General features: G+C 40.6%; 1 protein-coding gene across 1 annotated transcript in view; it reads right to left on the reverse strand.

Annotated features, from left to right (window-relative positions):
- LOC126177063 (ubiquitin carboxyl-terminal hydrolase 34) overlaps nt 1-26,652 on the reverse strand; it is a 479,314-nt gene that overhangs the window by 21,258 nt on the left and 431,404 nt on the right. The window contains exons 49-51 of the mRNA XM_049924303.1: nt 20,226-20,429; nt 2,804-2,941; nt 2,424-2,676 (exon numbers count right to left, since the gene is read on the reverse strand). Of these exons, the coding sequence (XP_049780260.1) occupies nt 2,424-2,676; nt 2,804-2,941; nt 20,226-20,429 (595 nt within the window). The remainder of the gene's footprint in view (nt 1-2,423; nt 2,677-2,803; nt 2,942-20,225; nt 20,430-26,652) is intronic.

The following is a 26,652-nucleotide window of genomic DNA, read 5'->3' on the forward strand; positions in this document are numbered from 1 at the left end:
TACTAAATTGGTGATCCCTTGATGCCACAGAACATGTCCTACCAACCGATCCCTTCTTCTGGTCAAGTTGTGCCACAAACTTCTCTTCTCCCCAATCCTATTCAATACTTCCTCATTAGTTATGTGATCTACCCATCTAATCTTCAGCATTCTTCTGTAGCACCACATTTCAAAAGCTTCTATTCTCTTCTTGTCCAAACTATTTACCGTCCATGTTTCACTTCCATACATGGCTACACTCCATACAAATACTTTCAGAAATGACTTCCTGACACTTAAATCTATACTCGATGTTAACAAATTTCTCTTCTTCAGAAACGCTTTCCTTGCCATTGCCAGTCTACATTTTATATCCTCTCTACTTCGACCATCATCAGTTATTTTGCTCCCCAAATAGCAAAACTCCTTGACTACTTTAAGTGTCTCATTTCCTAATCTAATACCCTCAGCATCACCCGACTTAATTCGACTACATTCCATTATCCTCGTTTTGCTTTTGTTGATGTTCATCTTATATCCTCCCTTCAAGACACCATCCATTCCGTTCAACTGCTCTTCCAAGTCCTTTGCTGTCTCTGACAGAATTACAATGTCATCGGCGAACCTCAAAGTTTTTATTTCTTCTCTATGGATTTTAATACCTACTCCGAATTTTTCTTTTGTTTCCTTTACTGCTTGCTCAATATACAGATTGAATAACATTGGGGAGAGGCTACAACCCTGTCTCACTCCCTTCCCAACCGCTGCTTCCCTCTCATGCCCCTCGACTCTTATAACTGCCATCTGGTTTCTGTACAAATTGTAAATAGCCTTTCGCTCCCTGTATTTTACCCCTGCCACCTTTAGAATTTGAAAGAGAGTTTTCCAGTCAACATTGTCAAAAGCTTTCTCTAAGTCTACAAATGCTAGAAACGTAGATTTGCCTTTCCTTAATCTTTCTTCTAAGATAAGTCGTAAGGTCAGTATTGCCTCACGTGTTCCAGTATTTCTACGGAATCCAAACTGATCTTCCCCGAGGTCGGCTTCTACTAGTTTTTCCATTCGTCTGTAAAGAATTCGTGTTAGTATTTTGCAGCTGTTGCTTATTAAACTGATTGTTCGGTAATTTTCACATCTGTCAACACCTGCTTTCTTTGGGATTGAAATTATTACATTCTTCTTGAAGTCTGAGGGTATTTCGCCTGTTTCATACATCTTGCTCACCAGATGGTAAAGTTTTGTCAGGACTGGCTCTCCCAAGGCCGTCAGTAGTTCTACTGGAATGTTGTCTACTCCGGGGGCCTTGTTTCGACTCAGGTCTTTCAGTGCTCTGTCAAACTCTTCACGCAGTATCGTATCTCCCATTTCATCTTCATCTACATCCTCTTCCATTTCCATAATATTGTCCTCAAGTACATCGCCCTTGTATAGACCCTCTATATACTCCTTCCACCTTTCTGCTTTCCCTTCTTTGCTTAGAACTGGGTTTCCATCTGAGCTCTTGATGTTCATACAAGTGGTTCTCTTATCTCCAAAGGTCTCTTTAATTTTCCTGTAGGCAGTATCTATCTTACCCCTAGTGAGATAAGCCTCTACATCCTTACATTTGTCCTCTAGCCATCCCTGCTTAGCCATTCTGCACTTCCTGTCGATCTCATTTTTGAGACGTTTGTATTCCTTTTTGCCTGCTTCATTTACTGCATTTTTATATTTTCTCCTTTCATCAATTAAATTCAATATTTCTTCTGTTACCCAAGGATTTCTACTAGCCCTCGTCTTTTTACCTACTTGATCCTCTGCTGCCTTCACTACTTCATCCCTCAAAGCTACCCATTCTTCTTCTACTGTATTTCTTTCCCCCATTCCTGTCAATTGTTCCCTTATGCTCTCCCTGAAACTCTGTACAACCTCTGGTTCTTTCAGTTTATCCAGGTCCCATCTCCTTAAATTCCCACCTTTTTGCAGTTTCTTCAGTTTTAATCTACAGATCATAACCAATAGATTGTGGTCAGAGTCCACATCTGCCCCTGGAAATGTCTTACAATTTAAAACCTGGTTCCTAAATCTCTGTCTTACCATTATATAATCTATCTGATACCTTTTAGTGTATCTACTCTAATGGCTGTGAAAAATTAGATAAGAGGCAGTCAGGACCTCAAAGGGGAACCATAAGTAATTTAGCCAAATAGGTTGAGGGAGGGGTTGTGATGTGAGCTAATAATGACTGTCATTTGAAAATAGCCAAGTCTTTAATGTGAAAGGTGTACTAGGTATAGGACACCTTTTAACTGCCTCGTATGACCGGCAGGACTATGCATGGGTCTATTCTAGTCGCCAACACTGCAGGGCAGTACATTTTAAGATAATACTTTGAAACGAAACATTGTTGCACACACAGAAGCCATTAAAAATTTTAATAACAGTTCTGTAGTAGCAATACCAACCTGCATTCTCTTCCGCCTCTATGGTCTGACGAGCTTCACGTGCTTTTGTCAACAGCTGAAGCAAGGTTGGAGTCAGCTCATCAGACACTGGTAATGATGCATCTGAGTTGTACACCATAGTCAATGCTCGGAGATCACCATTAAGTTTTAATGCAGTGGCTCTAACATTTACCATGGGAACAATTCCTGATAATGAGGTGACCAAGTTATCAATTAGGTTACAAGTTTGCTCTGTGAGAACATGAGATGCCACCTGAAAGAAAAAGTGTTTATGGTAAGAAATATTATACCTCCAAAAATACACACACACACACACACACTTACAAAATGGATATATATAAGAAATGTTAATGAAAACAGAATTACAGAACTGAACTTACCTTAGGAAAATACAGACAAAGGAAATTATACACAATTCCTATATTAAGTGAAGATCTTTCATCCAGTAAAACTGCTTCAACATAGTCGACAAAATAGTTACTGTTTGTAAGCATGCCGATGTATTTCCTGTCCACGTGCTAAAAGAATAATGCCAGCAATTAGAAAGTATGAAGGATCTTTCACAAATTTAATTTTTTAACATAAATAGTACATAAAACCAACATCTATTTCAAAATTTAAACCACACACACACACACACACACACACACACACACACACACACACACAGCTTGAACAGTATGAGTTTTTGTTTGTTTTAGCAGCACAACCCTACCAACAAACTACTGTATTCGAACATTACATGTTTGATCTTCCTACTTATCTGCATTCACTTATATTTTTCCACATTTAGGGCTAGCAGCCATATATCTCACCAACTGGAAATTTTGTCTACGTCATCTTGTATCTTCATACAGTCATTCAACTTCGACACCTTAACATACACCACGGCAGCATCACAAGACAACCACAGATTGCTGCCCACCCTGTCCACCAAATCATTTATGTATAAAGAAAAAAACAGCAGTCCTATCATACTTCCTTGGGGCACTCCTGATGATACCCTGTCTCTGATGAACACTTGCTGTCGAGGCCAACATACTGGGTTTTATTATTTAAGAAGTCTTGGTGCCACTCATATATCTGTGAACTTATTTCATATGCTCGTACCTTCGTTAACAGCCTGCAATGGGGCACCGTATCAAATGCTTTCCGGAAATCTAGAAATATAGAATCTGCCTTTTGCCCTTCATCCACAGTTCTCAGTATATCACTTGAGAAAAGGGCAAGCTGAGCTTCGCATGAGCGATGCTTTCTAAAACTATTCTGATTCGTGTATATAAGCTTCTCAGTCTCAAGAAAATTATATTCGAACTGAGAATATGTTCAAGGTTTCTGCAGCAAACAGAAATAAGGGATATTGGTCTGTAACTTAACGGGTCTGTTCTTTACCATTTCTTATATACTGGAGTCCCCTGCACTTTTTTCCAGTTGCTTAGGACTTTGTTATCTGTGAGAGATTCACGATAAATGCAAGCTAGGTAAAGGGCCAATGCCGTAGAGTGCTCTTTGTAAAATTGAACTGGAATTCCATCTGGAACTGGTGATTTATTTTCTCTCAAATCTTTCAGTTGCTTCACTACACCAGGTACACTTAATACTGTGTCGTCCATACGGGAGTCTGTCCGATGGTCAAAAGATGATATGTTTGTACGATTCTCCTGTGTAAACAATTTCTTGAATGTGAAATTTAACACTTTGGTTTTTGTTTTGCTATCTTCAACTGCCACACCAGACAGTTCACCAAGGACCTGAATGGAGCGTCACACCTGCTTAGCGATTTTACACAAGACCAGAATTTTCTCGGGACCTCTGCCAGATCTTTTGCTAAGGTGTGACATTGGTAGTTGTTGTATGCTTCGCACATAGATCTTTTCACAGACTCATGAATCTCTACTAACCTTCTCTTGTCATTTATGCGTTCCCTTTTGAACTGAGAGTGCAACAGCTTCTGCTTCCTCATTATCTGCCGAATTTTGTTATTAAACCATTGTAAGTCTTTTCCAGTCTTTATCCACTTACTAGGCACCTAACTCTCCAGATCACAATTTACAGTCTGCTTAAACTTATAATTCTTCTAAACCCTTTCTTCTTAATTCTTCTAAATCCATTTTACTGGAACTAAGTGACGCCAGTTCACTGTCTGAGTGAGATGTTAATAACTGCTTATGAGCTGTATATAGCAGAAACACTATCCTACCTTTCTTGACTGATTTCTTAACTTTCACAATCATAGTTGCTATAATGACATCATGATCACTAATTACGTTTCTATACTGACATTGTAGAGAAGGCCTGGTCTATTTGCAGGTACAAGGTCTAAGATACTTCCATTACATGTGGGATGCCGAGCTAGCTGCTCAAAACAATTTCCAGAAAACATTTTCAAAAGTATTTCACATGACAGTGTCTGTAACCCCCTCAGCAATGTACCCATATACATCTCTGTCTATATTCGGCAGGTTAAAGTCACCTTAAACTAGTATTGCACTATTGGTATTTGCATGCTACTGACTGCAGACCCTCTCTGAATGACTCTAGAACTGTCACAGCAGAATAGGATGGCCAGTAAAAACATCCAACAGTTAACTTACGTTTCACCTAGACCTGTCATATGTGACCAGATGACTTCACTTTCACACTCAACTTCAACCTCCGGAGAGACAATATTTTTGTCCCTCCCTCTCCTACGGCTCTAATCTGTCTTTCTGATATACACTCCTGGAAATGGAAAAAAGAACACATTGACACCGGTGTGTCAGACCCACCATACTTGCTCCGGACACTGCGAGAGGGCTGTACAAGCAATGATCACACGCACGGCACAGCAGACACACCAGGAACCGCGGTGTTGGCTGTCGAATGGCGCTAGCTGCGCAGCATTTGTGCACCGCCGCCGTCAGTGTCAGCCAGTTTGCCGTGGCATACGGAGCTCCATCGCAGTCTTCAACACTGGTAGCATGCCGCGACAGCGTGGATGTGAACCGTATGTGCAGTTGACGGACTTTGAGCGAGGGCGTATAGTGGGCATGCGGGAGGCCGGGTGGACGTACCTCCGAATTGCTCAACACGTGGGGCGTGAGGTCTCCACAGTACATCGATGTTGTCGCCAGTGGTCGGCGGAAGGTGCATGTGCCCGTCGACCTGGCACCGGACCGCAGCGACGCACGGATGCACGCCAAGACCGTAGGATCCTAGGCAATGCCATAGGGGACCGCACTGCCACTTCCCAGCAAGTTAGGGACACTGTTGCTCCTGGGGTATCGGCGAGGACCATTCGCAACCGTCTCCATGAAGCTGGGCTACAGTCCCGCACACCGTTAGGCCGTCTTCCGCTCACGCCCCAACATCGTGCTGCCCGCCTCCAGTGGGTTCGTGACAGGCGTGAATGGAGGGACGAATGGAGACGTGTCGTCTTCAGCGATGAGAGTCGCTTCTGCCTTGGTGCCAATGATGGTCGTATGCGTGTTTGGCGCCGTGCAGGTGAGCGCCACAATCAGGACTGCATACGACCGAGGCACACAGGGCCAACACCCGGCATCAGGTGTGGGGAGCGATCTCCTACACTGGCCGTACACCACTGGTGATCGTCGAGGGGACACTGAATAGTGCACGGTACATCCAAACCGTCATCAAACCCATCGTTCTACCATTCCTAGACTGGCAAGGGAACTTGCTGTTCCAACAGGACAATGCACGTCCGCATGTATCCCGTGCCACCCAACGTGCTCTAGAAGGTGTAAGTCAACTACCCTGGCCAGCAAGATCTCCGGATCTGTCCCCCATTGAGCATGTTTGGGACTGGATGAAGCGTCGTCTCACGCGGTCTGCACGTCCAGCACGAACGCTGGTCCAACTGAGGCGCTGGTCCAACTGAGGCGCCAGGTGGAAATGGCATGGCAAGCCGTTCCACAGGACTACATCCAGCATCTCTGCGATCGTCTCCATGGGAGAATAGCAGCCTGCATTGCTGCGAAAGGTGGATATACACTGTACTAGTGCCGACATTGTGCATGCTCTGTTGCCTGTGTCTATGTGCCTGTGGTTCTGTCAGTGTGATCATGTGATGTATCTGACCCCAGGAATGTGTCAATAAAGTTTCCCCTTCCTGGGACAATGAATTCACGGTGTTCTTATTTCAATTTCCAGGAGTGTATGTCCCATGAATTGCTAAATATCTCAGAGCTTTCCACTTCGAGCTTTTGCCAGCTCTCGGTCCCAAGAATAATTTGAGTGTGAGAACTTTACTGGAGGGTAGTAAATTCGGGACCTTTATTATGAATACTTTGACAGTTTACTGATAAAATTGTGACAGTCGAAGTGTCTTTATTCTGAACTTCCCTTGCTGTGAGTCAACTGGTGAGAGTTCATCAGAGCACTTCAAACTACTGCCTAGCCTAAAAGCCCTCATGTGCACTCCCCAAGTGCTCTGCTATCCAAGAAGCCACTTCCTTTGCACCCCTGACCTATCAAGGGGAGCCCTACAAATCCCCATTCAATAATGCAGGTCTAAAAATCAACAGTCAAGACCATCACAGAGTCAATGAAGCCTTTTGTTGAGACTCTCCACTCAGCTCCAAACCAAAGGACCCTGATCAAATCTGGGAATGATGCTGCAAATTGAGAGCTTTGAGAGATCTGGTTGCACTCTGTGTGCGAGTGCAGCAGTCTTCACCACCTCCACCAGTTGCCTGTACAAACTGAGGATCACCTCAGAAACCCATGCGACAGGTGTCGTTGGTACCGATGTGAGCCACAACATGCAGATGACTGCACCCTGCATGTTGGATGCCACAGGCAAAGCCACCTCCACATCTCGGATGAGGCCCCCACGTCTCGGATGAGGCCCCCGGGCAGACATACTGAGTGCACAGTGGCTTTCTTTCCAGCCCTGAAAACTATCTGTCTAAGGGGCTTCATAATATGGCTAACATTGGAGCACCCAATAACTAATAAATCCCTCCCCCTGTGTGCCTGCTTGGAACCTGCTGAAAGAGCAGCCACCTGTCCACTCACAGGGTGAACGGGCAAGGCCAGGTGGCCAGTCTCCACATTGGTCCTCCGCCTCAGGCGACGCGAACACATTACCATCCACCACTCACCCTGCTGTGAGGTCAGATCCACCATGTCAGGTGCACTAGGAGCTGCCTCGGAAGCAGAGCCTGTGGGCAACACAAGTACGCATGAGGTGCCCCATGTGATGTGCCAGATTCTCTCTGCCATCGATACATCCCGAAGCAGCAGCCTGAAGGTGACTGACCATAGCCAACAGTACATTCAGCTGTTCGCAAATTGCGGCCAGCTCATCCTGTGTATGCACACAGCATGCACACATCCTGTCCATCCTAGCAAGACTAATTGAAGAAGTTAACTACAAATGCAAACAATCCTAGATATGCGACCTGCTATCCTCATGATATGTCTTAAGAAGTTGGAAATTTATATACACTGTTGGTCTGATCTGGACGTTATCAATTGCTGATTTATTAATCTGAGTTTCATCTCTTCCTTACTTTACCATATTTATCATCAATTAGTGTCTCTTTTTACTGTTATATTCCATAATGTAGCAGATGTTTTTGATAAAATATCCACCCTACTGTTTCTTTCATTTGGTAATTCTTATTGTACTTATTGTCACTATTATTTCATTTGGTTTGTAATTGCATCTTTTGCTTTTGTCTCTGTTTATTTTAACTGAATTTGTGAAGCTGAATGTATGGGCTGCATCAGGTAGTGGGCTCAAGTGAATCCTTGTGCATACATGGTAGCAATAAATGGCTATGTTCATTTATGTTGTATGGAATCCATGTTGTTTTGTCCACTTCAGTACTTTGTACTACTTTCTGCATAACACACACATATTTTTTGTTTTGAAAGTAGGTTTCTGCACCACCTGGCAGTGGCCCATGTAATAGCATTTTAAGCATTATTCTGATACTTTTCCTCTTTATTTGTTTTATACTACAATAATTTGTCATTACTGGAAGGGAAGTCGCTGAGGAACATCAATGCATTGCCAATGATAAAGCAACAATTGCAGCGAAGAGTGGAGATTACCATAAGAAGCTTAATAATTTTTTAAACCAACTACTTACAAAAAGTTTCAGAGAGATCGCACAATGAAAGTTTTAAGAATCACCAATCAATTGGTAAAAGGGTCTCCTCTCTTCAGATGAAAGAAACAACTCTTAGGACGGAAGCTTATCCACCCATACTGCATAGTTCACCAAAAGTTCTCAAACCAGAGGTTCCTTTGAGACCTATTTTGTGTGCTATTGGGTCTCTAACCCACAAAGAAGATATTCCAGAAACCCTACATTGGTAGAAACATCAATTATATTAAAAACTTGGTGCATTTTATTCAAAAATTAAAAGGCATGAATATTGGCTAGTGCATAGTCTTGTCCTTATTTACAATGTTTCCTGTGAATGTAGCTATATCATAATACAGCAGATATTTTTCTGACTGTGTCTCACTACAACGGATTTCCAGGACAGCAATGGAGCAAACTGACTGGATGGCCAAACACAGCTATCTTGTTTATGAATATTTTTGAACAGCAGGCACTTCAGATAGCCATTCAAGATCACTTAAATGGTACAACAATGTGGATGATCCCTTTGTAGTATGTACCCAAGGTGGACAGGAGTTGGATGGCTTCTTGGCATGTCTCAATAGTATCACCATAAAATCCAATCAAAGATGGAGAAAGAAAGCAAAGGAACCATAAGATATACAGAAGAGCTGCACACACTGATAAGACCCAATACAAAAAAGAGGTGTCATTAAAACCCTGGTGGTCAGGGCTAACCAAATTTGCAGGCTAGTATATTTTACATGATGAGCTGAATCACCACCAGGAAAAATTATTACTCCAGTAAGGAGGTGGATCAATTGGAAAACTCTTTTCTTCTCTTTTATTAATAACATTATGTTTTAACCAAGAATGAAGTTTAAATGATCTTTAGAAGCACAAGTACAACAAAGAATACCTGATAACAGCTAAAGATAAACAGCATGAACTTGTGACCCCTGGAATACTCCTACATCTACATGACTACTCTGCGATTCACGCTTGCATGCCAGGCACAGGGATCATCAAACTACTTCTGCACTGTATCTTCCACTTGCGAGAGAGAGAGAGAGAGAGAGAGAGAGAGAGAGAGAGAGAGAGAGAGAGAGAGAAGAAGAAGAAGAAGAAGAAGAAGAAGAAGAAAACCTTATATGTTTCTGCGTGAGCTCCGATCTCTTATTTTACTATGATGATCATTTCTCCCTCTGTAGGTTGATGTCACCAGAATATTTTCACATTTGGAGGAGAAAGTCTGTGACTGAGATTTTGTGAAAATATCTTGTCACAATGAAAGTGTCTTTGCTTTAATGATTACCACCTCAACTCATGTATATCTGTTCAAAATGGTTCAAATGGCTCTGAGCACTATGGGACTCAACTGCTGTGGTCATAAGTCCCCTAGAACTTAGAACTACTTAAACCTAACTAACCTAAGGACAGCACACAACACCCAGCCATCACGAGGCAGAGAAAATCCCTGACCCCGCCAGGAATCGAACCCGGGCGTGGGAAGCGAGAACGCTACCGCACGACCACGAGATGCGGGCATGTATATCTGTGATCTGTAAACAATCTAAGAGAGCTGCTAAGATTGTGTCCTAAATCATTTATATAGAATAGATTAGGAACAACAGAGGATGTAAACCACTTCCTTTGGGATTGCCATACATCACTTCCATTTTACTTGATGACTTTTCATCAGTTATTACAAAATGTGATCTTTCTAATACTAGATCATACACACATGATTTGATTAGAAGTCACTTGTGAGGAATGGTGTCAAAGGCCTTCTGGAAATTTAGAAATGTGGAATCAGTTTGAGATCCTCTGTTGAGCAAACACTGCTGCATATGACTAAAGAGCTAATTGCATTTAACAACAACAAAACTTTTATAAATCCACGTCATTATCAATAAACTGTTTTCTTTGAGGTAAGTCATAAAGTGCCAACACAGTTTATGTTCCAAAATCCTACTGCTTATCAACGCCAGTGGTATTGACCTCAAATTCAGTGGATTACTTTTATTTCCTTTCTTGAGTACTGGTATGACCTGTGCAACTCTCCAGTCTTTAGATATAGACCTTTTGCCAGGCGAGTGGTTGTAAACGATTACTAAGTATGGACCTTTATATCGGCATATTCTGAAAGAAAACTATTTGGGTTACATAAGTGATTCAAGTTGCTTCCCTACACACAAGATATCTACTTCTAATTTATTCAAGTTGGCAGCTGTTCTCTATTTAAATTCTGGAGTATTTACTTTGTCTTTTTTGGTGAAGAAATTCAGAAAACTATTTAGTAACTTCGTTTTAGCAGTAATGTCATCCATAACATTACCATGACTGCTACGCGGTGAAGATACTAATTATGTCTAGCCACTTGTGTACTTACATATGAGCAGAATACCTTTGGACTTTCTGTGATATTTCGCCATATTGGAAACTATTAAAAGCATCCCATGCTGAAGTCAGCTTTAAATTTCAAACTTCCGCAAAACATTGCCAATCTTCTTTCTTTTTTCTAATTTCGTGTGCTTTTCTTGTTGATTCTGCAAAAGTGTTCTGAATGTTTTGTGTCCCATGGGGATCAGCTCCACTGCTTATTAATTTATTAGTATAAATCTCTCAGTCACTGTCAATACAGTTGTTTTGAATTCAAACCACATCAGGCTTACACTTACATAGTGAATTCGGAAGGAATGGAGACTGTCTTTTAGGAAGGCATCAAGGGAATTTTTATCTGCCTTTTTAAGTAGATATATTTTGTGTTTATTTTGGGTGGGTTTGGATGTTACAGTAATAAGTCTTCCTACAATGACATTGTGGTCACTAATCCCTGTATCCATCACGAGGCTCCCTATTTGCTCAGGATTATTTGTTACTAAGAGGTCAAGTATGTTTTCATAGCCACCTACTTTTCAAGTGGGTTCCAAAACAATATGCTCAAAATACACATAAACAATTTACGAGACAATCTCAACAGCTCTCTTAGATTGTTTGCAGATTATGATTTCATCTACCTCCTGAGCCTCCAACTCAGACCTTCCACTTGGCTTTGTATTAAAGGATTGCAATCGATTCTCCATCTACATGGATATTCTGCAAATAATACTTACATGTCTGGCAGAAAGTTCATTGAACCACCTTTACATAATTCTCTATTATTCCACTCACAAACAGCGCATGAAAAAAATGAACACCTATATCTTCCCATGCAAGCTCTGATTTCCCTTATTTTATTATGGTGATCGTTTCTCCCTAAGTAGATCAGCATCAACAAATTTTTTTGCATTCAGAGGAGAAAGTTAGTGACTGAAATTTTGTGAGAAGATTCTGCCTTAACAAAAAAGTCTTTATTTTAATGGTGTCCATCCCAAATCCTATATCATGTTCGTGACTCTCTCTCCTGTATTTTGCAGTAATACAAAATGTGCTGCTCTTCGTTGAACTTTCTTGATTTACTCCATTACAAACTTTCTCAACATACTCCATTAACCTTAGCTGGTAAGGATCCTAAACCACACAGCTGTACTCCAAAAGAGGAGGACGAATAAGCGTAGTGTAGACAGTCTCTTTAGTAGATCTGTGACTTTTCTAAGTATTCTGCAAATAAAACGCAGCCTTTGATTTACCTTCTCCACAACATTTTCTATGTGTTCTTTCCAATTGACATTGTTCGTACTTGTAATTCCTAGCTATTTAGTCAAATTTATGGCCTTTAGATTAGACTGATTTATTGTGTAAGAGTTTAATGGATTCCTTTTAGCACTCGTGTGGACGACCTCACACTTTTCATTATTTAGAGTTAATTGTCAATTTTTGCACTATTCAAACTTTTCATTATTTAGAGTTAATTGTCAATTTTTGCACTATTCAAATATCTTTTCCAAATCGTTTTGCAATTTCTTTTGATCTTCTGATGACTTTAGTAGTCAATAAATGACAGTGTCATCTGCAAACAGCCTAAGATGGCTGCTCAGATTGTCCCCTAAATAGTTTACGCACACAAGGAAGAGCAAAGGGCCTATAGCACTACCTCGGGTAAAGCCAGAAATCACTTCTGTTTTACTCGATAACTTTCCATCAGTTACTACGAACTGTGACCTCTCTGTCAGGAAATCACCAACCCGGTCACATAACTGAGACGATATTCCATAAGCATGCAATTTCACTACAAGCCGTTTGTGTGGTCTAGTGTCAAAAGCCTTTTGAAAATCTATAAACATGGAATCAATTTGAAATCCCTTGTCAATAGCACTCAACACTTTGTGTGTGTAAAGAGCTAGCCGTGTTTCACAAGAATGGTGTTTTCTAAGCCTGTGTTGATTGTGTGCAAACAGACCGTTCTCTTCGAGGTAATTCATAATGTTCGAACACAATATATGTTCCAAAATCCTGCTGCATATCGATGTTAATGATATGAGCCTGTAATTTAGTGGATCACTCCTACTATCTTCATTCTGTCAATGATGCTATGGATGGTGAGTTCTGCCTTCATCTTGGAAGGAATACTGGCACTCTTTACCACTTCAGATAGCTGCTAGATAGACAGACAGACAGAAAGTCTTCTGATCGAAGTGCCACACATAATTAATAACTACATAAGTCAAAATAATTCTTGGACAAAGTGTTTATTTCTATTGCAGACATGTATTTCTGCCAACATGTTGAGGGTAGGTCGAAGTCACCCCCAACTTTAAGTGTATGAGTGGAGTACCTACTGGAGATGATATTCAAGTTTTCTTTGAATCTTTCAGCAATTATATCATCTGTGTAGCATATCGATAAAATGAACCAATTATTCATTTATTCTGGTTGTCAAGTATAACCTCTACCCATACTAACTCATAGGAAATGCAAGGTAAACTACTTCTAACAAACAAACCACTACAAATTCTACGAGGGCTATCCACAAAGTACATTACGTTTTTGTTTGTGTCCGTTAGGGGCGGGGCTAGCGCGGCCATCTTGGTGTCATAGCATTCAGCCGCTCAGTCGGCATCCTGCTGTGCTAGTGAGAGGTTCGTGCTGTACTCCGTTGAGTTACTGTGACAGTTTGAAATGTCAGCGTTAATTGAAAATGCAGCGAAGTGTGAAGTGCATGCTGTAATAAGGTTTCTGACTGCAAAAAACTGTACACCGATAGAAATCTATTGGCAGCTTTGTGAAGTGTATGGGGACAACATAATCACTGAAGGTGGAGTGCGTCAATGGGTCATAAAATTTAAAAATGGCTGAACTAACGTTCACGACGAAGAGCGAAGTGGAAGACCCAGCATAGTGACTGCCAAACTTGTTGAAAAAGTTGATGCTGCGGTCCGTGAAAACCGTAATTTCACAATAACGGAACTCTCTATGAGTTTTCCACAAATTTCACGAAGTTTGTTGCATGAAATCATTACCAAAAAGCTTGGTTACCACAAGTTTTGTGCAAGATGGATAGCAAAAATCTTGACAGAGATTCACAAAAATCAGCGAATGGCTGCAGCGTTAACGTTTTTGGATGCTTACGAGAAAGATGGCGACTCATTACTCGATCGCATCGTTACTGGTGATGAAACATGGGTTAAGCATGTGAACTGCGAGACAAAATTGCAGTCAATGCAGTGGTGGCACACAAATTCCCCCCAAAAACCCAAGAAATGCATGCAGACAATGTCGGCAAGGAAGGTGATGGCAACTGTCTTTTGGGACAGAAAAGGTGTGATTTTTGTGGATTTCCTGGAAAGAAGCACTACAATAAACTCTCAAAGGTATTCCCAAACTCTGCACAACCTCAGAAGAGCAATACAAAACAAGCGCAGGGGAAAGTTGGGCTCAAAGATCTTGCTGATTCACAACGCCCGGGCCCACCAAGGCAAATGCCACTTGTGAAGTTCTCGAATCTTTTAAGTGGCAGTTGTTCCCTCATCCGCCGTACAGTCCCGACCTGGCACCGAGCGACTTCCACTTCTTCCCAGCAATGAAGAAGTGGTTGGCTATGCAGCGTTTTGATGACGACGCACAGCTTCAAGAAGAGGTAACCACGTGGTTGAAGGCGCAGGTGGCCGAATTTTACGACAAAGGAATTTCCAAGCTCGTCCATCGCTACGATAAGTGCCTTAATTTAAATGGCAACTATGTAGAAAAGTAGTATTTAAGTGTGGCTTTCATCTGTATATAATAAAAAATTTTCTCCAATATTTTATTTATTTTTAATTCCAAAACGTAATGTACTTTGTGGATAGCCCTCGTATTTAATCCATCCTTTCAAAAGCTGTCACATTCTTATCCTTTCAAAAGCTGTCACATTCTTCTCAAAAATTTCGGCTGAACTCAGGCTAAGCCAGCTTTCAGTACCTATAACAATTTGAGCTCTTTTCTATTAACTATTGTAACTCTGGTTCTTTCCAAAACAAGCTACGACAATTTATAGTTATAAAACTTATGGCTCACATCTACCCATGTCCTGTGTTTCACCTGTACCCTTTGAGACTGAGGACCTGAGACCCCCTAACCTAAAAAGTCACCCAGTCCATTCTACACAGTCTCCCCACTACCTGTGTAGCTATCTCCTTCGTGTAATGGTATCCTGACCTATTAAGCAGTACCCGATACATCACCACCCTCAGGGGCAAGTTACGGAACCTGCAGCCTACAGTGTCACAAAACCGCCAGAAACCAGAGAGATTATCTTCTGATCCAAAGCGACACACATCATTAGTAGGGAACGTAAACCATAAACTATAGTTGGCGGCTCCCCTGTGCTCTAGTTGGCATCAAGCAGGATCCATATTACATTTGGGTTGACTCCCCCTCCTATGCACACAGACTACACAATGGACTCGTTGGCCACCCACATCTCTAGGCAGCCCCATGTCGCGCATCACACTGAAGCTCCCAACTACAAGTAATCCTACCCTCTGTGAATGCCTGATCTTGCAGGCTGAGAGGACACGAAAGGTGACTCCTCCTGACAATAACCTGGGTTAAAGTACAGTTTTTTTCCATGTTAAGTGACAATATACTTGACCTCGGAACTGTAAAATTTATCAACCCATTGAATGGTAAAGATTTTATACATCAACATAGAACTTTTGAGCACTTTAAGAAACGAAATTAAATATTTTTGTATTATGAAAGTATACATACAATTTCCACCAAATACAGCATGGTAGCTTCCAAAAACCACTAAAATCAACATTGTGCTGTACGTTGTACTTTTGTTAGTCAATTATAGCTCATGTCACGTGATGTAGGCCGTCAATAGCAACATCACTGTTAAGCAGTGCCAACGCACAAATAGGTAAAGCTAATGGTTTAAATTAATGTACATACAGTACAGCTACAAGAAAAACTAATCTTGAAGCTTTTATGATTATCAGTCTTGTTTAAGTACCTATTCACTGTTCAACACATAAACTGTACAGTGAGTTGTTAGCTTTACCACTCACCTGTATTGTGAATTTCTACCTTTATTCCTTTCAATATTTGCTATCCACCCATGATATCTTCTGTAATCATGAGTAGTTACAGATGTATAAGGTTTCCACAGACACAGCCCTGTAATATCTGAGCAAGATTAACACAACTGTGATGTGGCAAATGTCAAAGAGAGACATTCCATATTAGCAAGTAGCAAAGTCTGACATTGAGCTTTCCGGCCAAAAGCCAGTTTACTGAAGCTCATCCAGAGCATATGATTGTGGAAGACTGGTGGTATCGATCAACCATCAGATCAGGGACCGTGGGTTTGCCAGCCTTGATGAGGTCCTTTGAGTGCCTGCTATTTGGCACAGTCCAGAAGGCAAGTAGAACTTATCAGAGGGTCTGAATGAGGCAAGCATTATTCTCCTACAAGTACTGAAATCTGTGGATGATGAAATTTATTTAATTCTGAATCAAAAAGGCTGTAAAATAGGAGATATACCATCAAAGTTTCAAGAAAAATATGAAAAACTAAATTACGACCAATACAATGACTATTGGCTAGGATAACATGAAGAATAGAAAGAAGACCTTAAGGAGTATTATAGGAAGATAATTTTGGTATCAGAAAATGGAGAAGTATGAGAGAAACAATTCTAATCTTGAATTCAGTAACAGGAGGAAGGGAAAAGAGAGGATGGAAGTTGAAGCCCTATTGTTTTCAATCACAAGACACTAAAACTGGAATGCAGGTGATCTTTGTGGCTGCCATGAGCCCTATACTTGTGCACTTCCTGTGGGAAGGTCAATTTGACTGGTGCCTTTTGCAGTGGCTTGCCGTGTGATCAAATTTCTTGCAATTTTTCTCACAGGAGTACTGCTACTACATGATAAAACATACTTTCATTTGACTATGCATGCTAAGCATGTGTTATGAGGCTTGAAATCTGAGATGTTTAAAGACACTGCCTGGGCATGACACTAATAATTTGCACTTGTTTGAATCTTTGAGAGACCATTTATGAGGTCTGATATTAGCGGACGATGACAGGGCACCTGCCAGCTTTGCCAGATTAGGGACAGATGGATACACTGTTCAAAAGCTAATAACAAATGTCAAAAAATAAGGCAACAAAAACATCACGCAAGGTATGCTCAATGAAAGTTGTTATACAAATGCTTTGTTGTTTAATACCTTACCCACATATTACTATATTTCTTTTGACAATAATAATGCTGCCTAGAAAGAATGAGGACACCCTATCAACATTCCTCCAGAACATCAATAACTACTCACCCAATCACTTCATCTGGTCCTTTTCAGCTCAACAAACCACCTTCCTCGATGTTGAGCTCCACCCAAGATTAAATCTGTACCTCTATCCACACCAAATCTAGCAACTACCAACAATACAGCTGCTACCTATTCCACATCAGGAAGTCCCTCCCATACAGGGTAGCCAACAGTGGTCCTTTCATCTATGGTGATGAGCAGTCCCTCTCCAAATTTGCCAAGGGTCTCACTGAGGCCTTCACACACAAAAATTAATCCCCCCACCTTTTCCCACCTGTCTCCATAGTAACCTAGAATTCAACTCTGTAGCCTGTCTGACTGCAAAAGAGCATTACCCCCACCCTTGTGACTCAATACCACCCAGGACTGAAACAACTGAACCATGTTCTCTGCTAAAATTTTGACTACCTCTCATTTTGTCCTGAAAGGAGAAATACCTTCCACACCCCTCCCATTGTGGTATTCCACTGCCCACCCAATCTAAGCAATATCCTTGTGTACCCCTAAGCCATCCAAACTCCCAACCTCCTACCCCTTGGCTCATATCCCAACAATATACTTAGATACAAGATCTGCTGCATACATCTTCCCACTACCTCCTTCTGCAATCCTGTCGCAGATGTCTTATCCCCCATTAAAGGGAGAGCCACCAATGAAAGCACCGAGCAAGGTGGTGCACTGGTTAGCACACTGGCCTTGCATTCAGGAGCACGACGGTTCAAACCCGCATTCGGCCATCCTGATTTAGGTTTTCCGTGATTTCCCTAAATCACTCCAGGCAAATGCCGGAATGGTTCCTTTGAAAGGGCAAGGCCAACTGCCTTCCCCATCCTTCCCTAATCCCATGAGACCAATGACCTCGCTGTTTGGTCTCTTCCCTCAAACAACCCAACCAATGAAAGCAGCCATCTGATCTACCACTTAGCTGCAATCACTGTGCTGCATTCGTTGTGGACCTAACATAACAAATTGTCTGTCTGAATGGATGTCTACTGGCAAACATGATCATGCCACCTAAGACAATGTGCTGCACTTTAATGATCATATCATAGCTTGTGCCATGTACATTCTTTCCACTAACACTGGCTTTTCTGAACTGTGCAATTGTGAACTCCCCCTGCAACTTATCCTTCATTCCCATGACCTCCCCGGACTCAACCTTCGCTAGTCTCTATCCTCTACCATCAGATCCTCTTCCCTGCTTCCACTGCAGCCCTCCATACAACTACAAATGCACCTGCACAATGATGCTGCTTCCCTCATTTCCCACCTCAGCGCAGCCTTCTAACACTGCACCTAGCAGCCCACTATCCTGTTCCTGACACTACCAAAAGCAGCATTAGCATCTTTCCCCACCTTTAAGCTGCTAGCCTTCTCCTTCCCCACCCTATGTCTCTCCTATACACCCACTAACTGTCCCACCAATGGTTGCCACATCTCTCAGAAGCAGTCAAAGACATCAATGTGTGTGTGTGTGTGTGTGTGTGTGTGTGTGTGTGTGTGTGTGTAAAGACACAGCCTGATAGCTAATAATATCCAGTAGTAACCACCACCACCACCACCACCACCACCACCACCAATGTGCTTATCTGTTACTCAATGTCTCCTAGGGGTGAGAAGCAATCTATCATTTTCATTATAAAGTCAATCACACCTCAATTCAATGACAGTAAGCAAACTAATGTTTGTGAAAACATGCATTCCAGGACAGCAATGGTACCTAATATTCTGAATGTTCTGCTGAAATATGACATGAATGAATTCAGCGTTATCTGAAAGAAGGGTGACATGATGAGATCTAAAACTTCACTGATGTAGCAGTTTATATCCTACATTGTCCTTAGTAGGTTACAGTAATGTTGATATGTTGTGCCTAATGATACTCCAAGCAACCTGCTTGACATTTTCCCACTATTTCATTCCACAATGCAAGCTGCTTGGACCAACAACTGAGGTAACCATCACTGCAGAATTTGTTGCAGCATGATCTGTCCAGTGACACAGTTCACATGGCCATTTCAATATGAAACATTTATGGGCAATGGTGACCAGTGCAATGCAAGCCTGGAAACAGTACAACCCATAACGTGTGATGTCAATGTAGTTAATTTTCAAAAGACTGCTCCTTCCAAACTCATTAACATGATGTTATGGCACACTTTCACATTGGCAAGGAACACTAGTAGCATTCGCTTCCAATTTTTCACTTCAAATGAAGGTTCCTCACCGTACGAGCTTGAAATAGCACAGCCATTTTTGATTACAGAAAAGATGGACTGTGCTATGGTGTATTCCCTATCCCTGCACTTTGAATCAGCTTTCTGATATAATGCTCCAATGGCCTTCAAGCTTGGATTCAGTAAGATCATTCTTTCCAAGTGATGTAATTTTCAAAAATATTTGTGTGTCATTATCATCTTTCTGAAATTAGTACTATTTGAGAGCATATGTTCCAAACATGTGTCAATATTTTATGATGTAATTTCAGCTATTTATTTGTTTTATTTACACGTCAAGTTCTGTAGGACCAAATTAGGAGCAAATCTCCAAGGTCATGGAACATCTTAGTACATGAAATTACAACATAAAAGTATGTATGACTGCCTGTCTATCTTCTGTCTCCATATCTTCCTCCCACTCCCATTTCAATAGAGTAACAGTCAACAATATTACATAATTTATGAGTTATTCCGGTATTTTTCTACAGCAACAATAACCACTGGGCAAATATCACAATCAATGTAAGAGGAAGGTAAGTTCACAACTTTAACGTCTTGTCAGTTTTGAAGCCAGTCAAGGATGGAGAAAGTAGTAGCTCACAGTGAATTACGGAAACCACAGTCAATGTAGAGGACTAATAGTTTATCAGTTTGACAGGACCCAATTACAGTACGGTGAATAACATGACTATGTCTAGAATGTCAACAAAATTTTCTCATTAAAACTTAACAAGATAGTATAATACATTTTAATAAGTACTGATGGACATACATAAAACATGAAATAATAAAGAAGAATTCTAACCTGTGCATGGTAAATGTCAACCCATAGCTTTGGGAAGAATGTTAAATGCAGAGGAACACCTTCAAAGCCCACCATGGCACTCAAGTTTACAAGTGCTTCTGACATGCATTCATTGTTTATAGCCAATCGACACATGACATCGATGAATTCGTGATATGGAGAATAAAAGTCATGAAGTGCATGATCATATTCCTCGTCCACTCCCTAGAACAAAAATATAACAATTTAAAACAGAATACTCTAGGTCACTAAACACTACAGCTACTTGAGAAATGTAGCTTTTGTGAGACTTAAAAGTTTTAAACAATAATGTCAGAGCCTATAATTGTCAAAAATTAATTTTATGCATTTACATAGAGATATGTCTGAACTACCACAATACGCAAGACCACCTAATCGTAAAATGCTGCATTTGTATGTAATAGGTGTTCTAATGTTAACAAAATATAAAAGCTAAGGAGGCCAAGTTGCTGAAGAAAAGATACTGTGTAACACACAGTTACGACCAACAGATTTACAAGTAATATTTCACAAAATAGAAATTGATGTGTTGTTGTATGTTCTTCCCTGAAGTGCAGATATTAAGTTCTTCAATGAAGTGATTACAACACAATGGAATGAAACAGCTTGTGGCAAAGATCTGGATAATGTGGTTATTGATATTTTACTACAGAAGTGTGGATGTACCAGAAATGATGCTGCCCGTAGACATATTGCTCTAGTCAAGAGTGCATTTTTTACATTCAGCTGTGTTTTAATCACTTCACTGAAACTCCATATTTTCACTTTGATGACAAATAAGGGAAGAATACGCTGTCGTGGGTGGGGAAAATCAATACCGTGAAAGAGTTGAGCGACATACACAAAAGTTGACAGGCGTGTTTCTACATCTGAAAGATGATGACCATCCACTAGTAACCATTACGAAGATGCAGATCAGGTTTGCTTTAAATGCATGCTGCAATGGTTGTGAGCATTGGTTACCTTTGACACTGGACATGGTGAGATGACGTTAGTCAAGAACTCCTTTAAGGCGACACAGACACCATTTTCAACACACCACTGAGTATGAACGAGGTCATGTAAAAGGGCTAAGAGAAGATGGATATTGCTTCTATGATACTGCTTAAGACTTGGTAGGAATGTAGCCTCTGTACATGATTGCTGGCAGGTCATGAGAATGTACAGCTGCAAGAAGACCAGGCTCCAGATGACCATGTGGCACTACCAAGAGCAAAGATCATTGCATTCGGCAAATGGCTCCGACGCATTTTACTGCATCTGCTGCAGCAATCTGAGCAGCAAATGGCACCACAGTGAACCAACGAACTGTTACAAATCAGTTACTTCAAGGACAGATCCAAGCCAGTCACCCTGTAGTGTATTTTGGAAGGCAGGGGGGAGGTCTGTTGTATTTTCTGCTGAAAGCTATATATCCATCGGTGCTCATGGTGGCCATGTGTTGGTTAGGAGCAGGCCAGATGAGCACTTGCAACCACCCAGTCTGCATGCTACACATACTGGGTCTACACCTGGAGTTATGGTCTGAGGTGTGATTTCATATGACAGCAGGAGCACTCTCGTGGTTATCCCATGCACCCTGGCTGCAAATTTGTACATCTATCTGACGAATCAACCTTTTGTGCCGCCACTCATGAACAGCATTCCAGGGGGTGTTTTCTAGAAGGATAAGGCTCACACAAATACCACATCTGTAACCCAACACGCTCTACAGAGTGTTGGCTTCTTGCCTTGGCTGACTTGGTCACAAGACAATTCCAGCATTGTCCACAAACAGCATTAACTGTCCCTGTATTGACCGACCAAGTGCAACAGGCATGAAACTCCAGCCAACAAACTGACATCTGTCACCTATACAACACAATACATGCGTGTTTGCATGCTTACAAACAACATTTTGATGGTTACACCAATCATTAAGTTATCTGCATTTCACATTTGCAACAGTTTATCTTATCCTTACATTAAGCTGTGATCTTGCAATGTTAATCACTGAAATATGTTACCTAGTCAAATTTATTCCTGAAATTTAATTAGTCTACATTAATTATTTTTTGGTGTTTTTTTTTCGTGTATATAAAAAACATAGCTACTTCTATTTTGGGAAATATCACTTTGCACAGTTGTTTTACAAAAATTGTGCATGTAATGGAACATTTTTCCAAACTTAAACACCTTCAAAATAGAGTCCACCAGATACATTACATCTGTCCAAACCTTTTTCCATTGGCGATTATAGTTTTCAATCTCACCTAAGTTATTTTGTTTAGGACCTCCAACAATTTTTTCTTCACTCCTTCTACGACTTGAAGATATTCCCCTTTTACGTTTCTTTTCATTTTTGGGAATAAAAAAGTCACAGGGGGCCGTGTCCAGTGAGCAGAGTGGGTGAGAAACTTCTGTCATTTGGTTTTTGGCCAAAAACTGGCCAACACTCAAAGCCGTGAGTGCAGAGGTGTCATCGCGGTGAAAAATCCAATTTCCTGATTGTCATAATGTTCTTCTTGCTGCTTCACATAATTGTTTTAGCACCTAAATTTGTAATTCTGGTTAACTGTAGTGTTCTGGGAAACAAATTTACGGTGGAAGACCCACTTGATGGGGGCAGGGGGGAAAAAAACCAACACTGCCTTGACATGGGATCTCCCATACCTTGCTTTCTTTGGACTTAGTGATGAAGCAGTTTTCCAGTAGCCCGAGTGTCGCTTTGTTTCTGGGTAATATCCGTAACACAAGAATTCGGCACCCACAATGACAATGACTTCTGCATCACAATCTGGATAAATTTCTGGATCTTCTTTGAATTTCTGGCACACACGAAAACAATTGGCTTTCTGGACATCAGAGAGTACACACAGGATACATTTTGCTGTAACACGTTTCATCTACAATCAAAATTCGTTGGCATGACCTCCACAACATTCCAGTTATTTCCACCAATTCATTGACGGTTCTATGATGATCAAACGTGATCAGAAGACGGATTTTTTCAGTCTTTTTTGCCCATTCTGGAAGTCAAAGGACATCCCACTCATGATTTGTCTTCAACTGACACTGGACCATAAAAAACACTTGTAAACCAATTTCTCGCTCAAAGCTTCTTCCCCATAATCTGCTCACAGTATTGAGAGTTTCTGTTGCCGATATCCCTAACAGGAAACAATCTGATGTTAGCACGTTGGTATTTAATGTGTCTTAGAAAAATCACCAAACACATGAAACAGCATTTACAAAAACAATCACATTGGCCACAATAATGCTTCCACACCAATGCTGGTAGGACAACTGATGCAAATTTGTGTCTACTGGAGGCACATAACGGGAGAATTAGGAACTATTATTCTACTAACTGCTAGCGAAAAATTTTCATTGCTCTTGCTCTCCCTGGTAAACTGCTTAAAGAAAATGTTTCGCTTTTCACCAAACCATTTCTGCTACACAGGAAAATCCAGTATGGAATGGAACAATATGATGAAAAGGATAGTTGCTACTCACCATATAACGAAGATGCTGAGTCATAGAAAGGCACAACAAAAAAGACTGTCACAAAGTTAGCTTTCGGCCAACAAGATCTTAGTCAGAACTACCAAAACACACACACACACACACACACACACACACACACACACAACCACAGTCTCTGGCAGCTGGAACCAGATTGGGGATGTTCAGTATCCTGGTCCTCGGCCTGCTCTACATTAAATTTCAAAAGAGAGATAAATACCTGCAAAACCACAAGGGCCAGTTGGATTCTCTCAAACAGTTCCAGCTTCCATGAACTAAAAACGTAGGAACTTGCTATCCAATATATCCTCTCATTTTCCCATATACTTTCCTATCTGCATTTGAGTTGTTACAATTATTATTTTATTTTACTTGTTTTTCTATTATGTAATTTTTTCTTCCATACGCAACTCACTCTATTCTCTCTCTAATATTCTTTGTATTGCTTTTTCCACTTGCGTTTTTCCCTTCTTCTTGCTCTATATCTGGCCTAATTTCACGCTCTTCCCCCCCCCCCCCTTTCATCTCTAAGCTTGTTATCACATTACCTTTCACTTGTTATTCTCTATGGAACCCTTTTCCTTTATCTCAGACTTTTTCCTTAGTAGGTGGATAACTCTTAGCCTGGGTTCTGACTGATCTGTCAGTCTGTTCTTTCACTGTTTTGTCAGTGAAAGAACCTACAAATTAATACGAGTAAGTGTGCCTTCAGTATGTGTGTGTTGTGTCATTGAGGCAACAATTGGCCACGCTCTGACGGTTTTGGAATCAAGAAATCTGAAACTGAATATAATGCAGTGAGTACTGTTACTGAGAGAGACAATGAACTGTGTCGAATTATAATTCATGAGTGAAGAACTTTCGTCCATGTATTGTGTCTTGATATCACCAGCCAACCGTGTCGTGAATCTGTTAGATGTAGACTCATGAAAGAGATTGCCACCATTATTAGTGTGAGCTAATATTAAATACCAGGCACTAAGCTAATTATCAAAAGCATAACTAAATATACAGATAAAAACCTTCAAATGACTGAGATGCTAGTGCGTGGACAGTGCAATTGAACAGAATGACACTAGGTCACTAAGTTTTGCAAATACCACTGTGACTCAAGTCTTAATCTTAGTCTGAGACTCTTCCATTATTAAAACAGTTTGTAAACAGTGAAGCCCACACTTACGTATTTCAAGGTAGAATATATGTGGACCTATACCAAATACTTGAGGTCCCCAACCCACAGTTAATTTATCACAGGACTTGATTTATAGTTGGTGGTTGTGGCAAGGTTGGGAACAATGCCGAGAGGAAAACAGGTGGATGTGGCATAGTTACATGGTTATTAAGTACTCCAATCTGTGTGTCTTTATGTGTATCTATGTAAGAGACTGTTTTTTGAGGGATACAGAAGCATCTTTTGTCCACCCTGGCCACTTTCAACATAATTACAGTGAACTAATTAGCCATATTTTCACACATAATAAAAATTTCTGAGCAGCCAAAAAATAAATTGACACAAATTACATGACATGCTGTATGAGGAAGCATATGTGATGATTTGACAACATGGCAGGAAATAATGAAAAGTCACTCATTATGGTGAAATTCATACTTAACCTATTTTGGGTATACAAACAATATGGCTGTATGGATGCAGATCCCCAAAATTCTATATTGTTTATCATTATAACTCTGCCATTCCTAGAGCCATATCCCATCAAGGAATCTCATGTTGACAATATTGTCTCATCCAGAAGAAACTGCAACATTTATTCAATGAACAATACACAGAAAAGCAGCATGTTTTTGAATTACACTTCTTAAGAATTACACAAAAATGTGTGTACTCTTCAGCATGTTTTATATTAAATAGGCTTTCAGTAGAACAACAGAGGAGGGGAGGAGCAATAAATCCCAAATATCAAACCCACATTGAAAGATTTCCTTGTAGCACACTATTTCAGTTTTATACAGGAGTACCTCATAGCAATTGAGAACTTTTTTTCTGTAATTTGTTATTTATTATAAAGTGGAAATTTTAAAAGAAGTAATTAAATAGTCTAAACAGTTTGTGTGTGCTTTATCCTACAAGGGAGAGAGAATTTACAGGGATGTAAAATGGAACATACATAAATGAAGCAGTCTGAGAGCTTTCAGATGTTAACCAAGAGTCTGGATGAAACACGAGGATATTTTACCTTGTCATGAGTAGAGGATTTACAGTCCTCCAAATGAAATGATATTTGAATGGCTGTTCCAGTTGTTTCAGGACATTAGGTACCATCTTGAGAGATGGCCTAGGAGGGGGCTGTTAAAGTTTATGCCAATTTCTCCCCCTCCATTTACTACAAAGAATGGTGATACAGGGTGTATACTTGGACAAGGAAAGAAAATTCCCAGATTTTCCAGTTAAAAATACACTTTCTCCAAGGTGAAAAGACACTTTTTCCTTGTTAAGTGACAGTACATTTTCCTCTCAGAACTGTAAAACTTATTAGTCCTTTGACTGCTTAAGATTTTATACACCGGCATAGAATTTCTCGGCACTTTTGAAAATGAAACTCAGGGAAAAGAACACGTTTTGGAAAGATCTTTGATGTGCAGTAACATTCATGCTGCATATTTTCATATTACAAAAGTATACATTCGAATTCCACCAAACACCGCAAGTTACTTTCCGAAGCATTGAAATTGAGATTATGATGTGCATTTGTAAGCCAGTCACAGCTCGTATGATCTCGCCAGCCGATGACAGGATATTCAGAGCACAGAACACATGATGAAGTCAGCCAGTACCAACATCACTGTAAAGTAGCACAAACACACAAACAGGAAAAGTTAATGGTTTAAATTAATATACATAGTGTTTCTACAAGAAAAGCAAAGCTTTCACATACAATATTGG

Source organism: Schistocerca cancellata, chromosome 1, assembly GCF_023864275.1.
Source record: "Schistocerca cancellata isolate TAMUIC-IGC-003103 chromosome 1, iqSchCanc2.1, whole genome shotgun sequence".
In the NCBI taxonomy this organism is placed as follows: domain Eukaryota; kingdom Metazoa; phylum Arthropoda; class Insecta; order Orthoptera; family Acrididae; genus Schistocerca; species Schistocerca cancellata.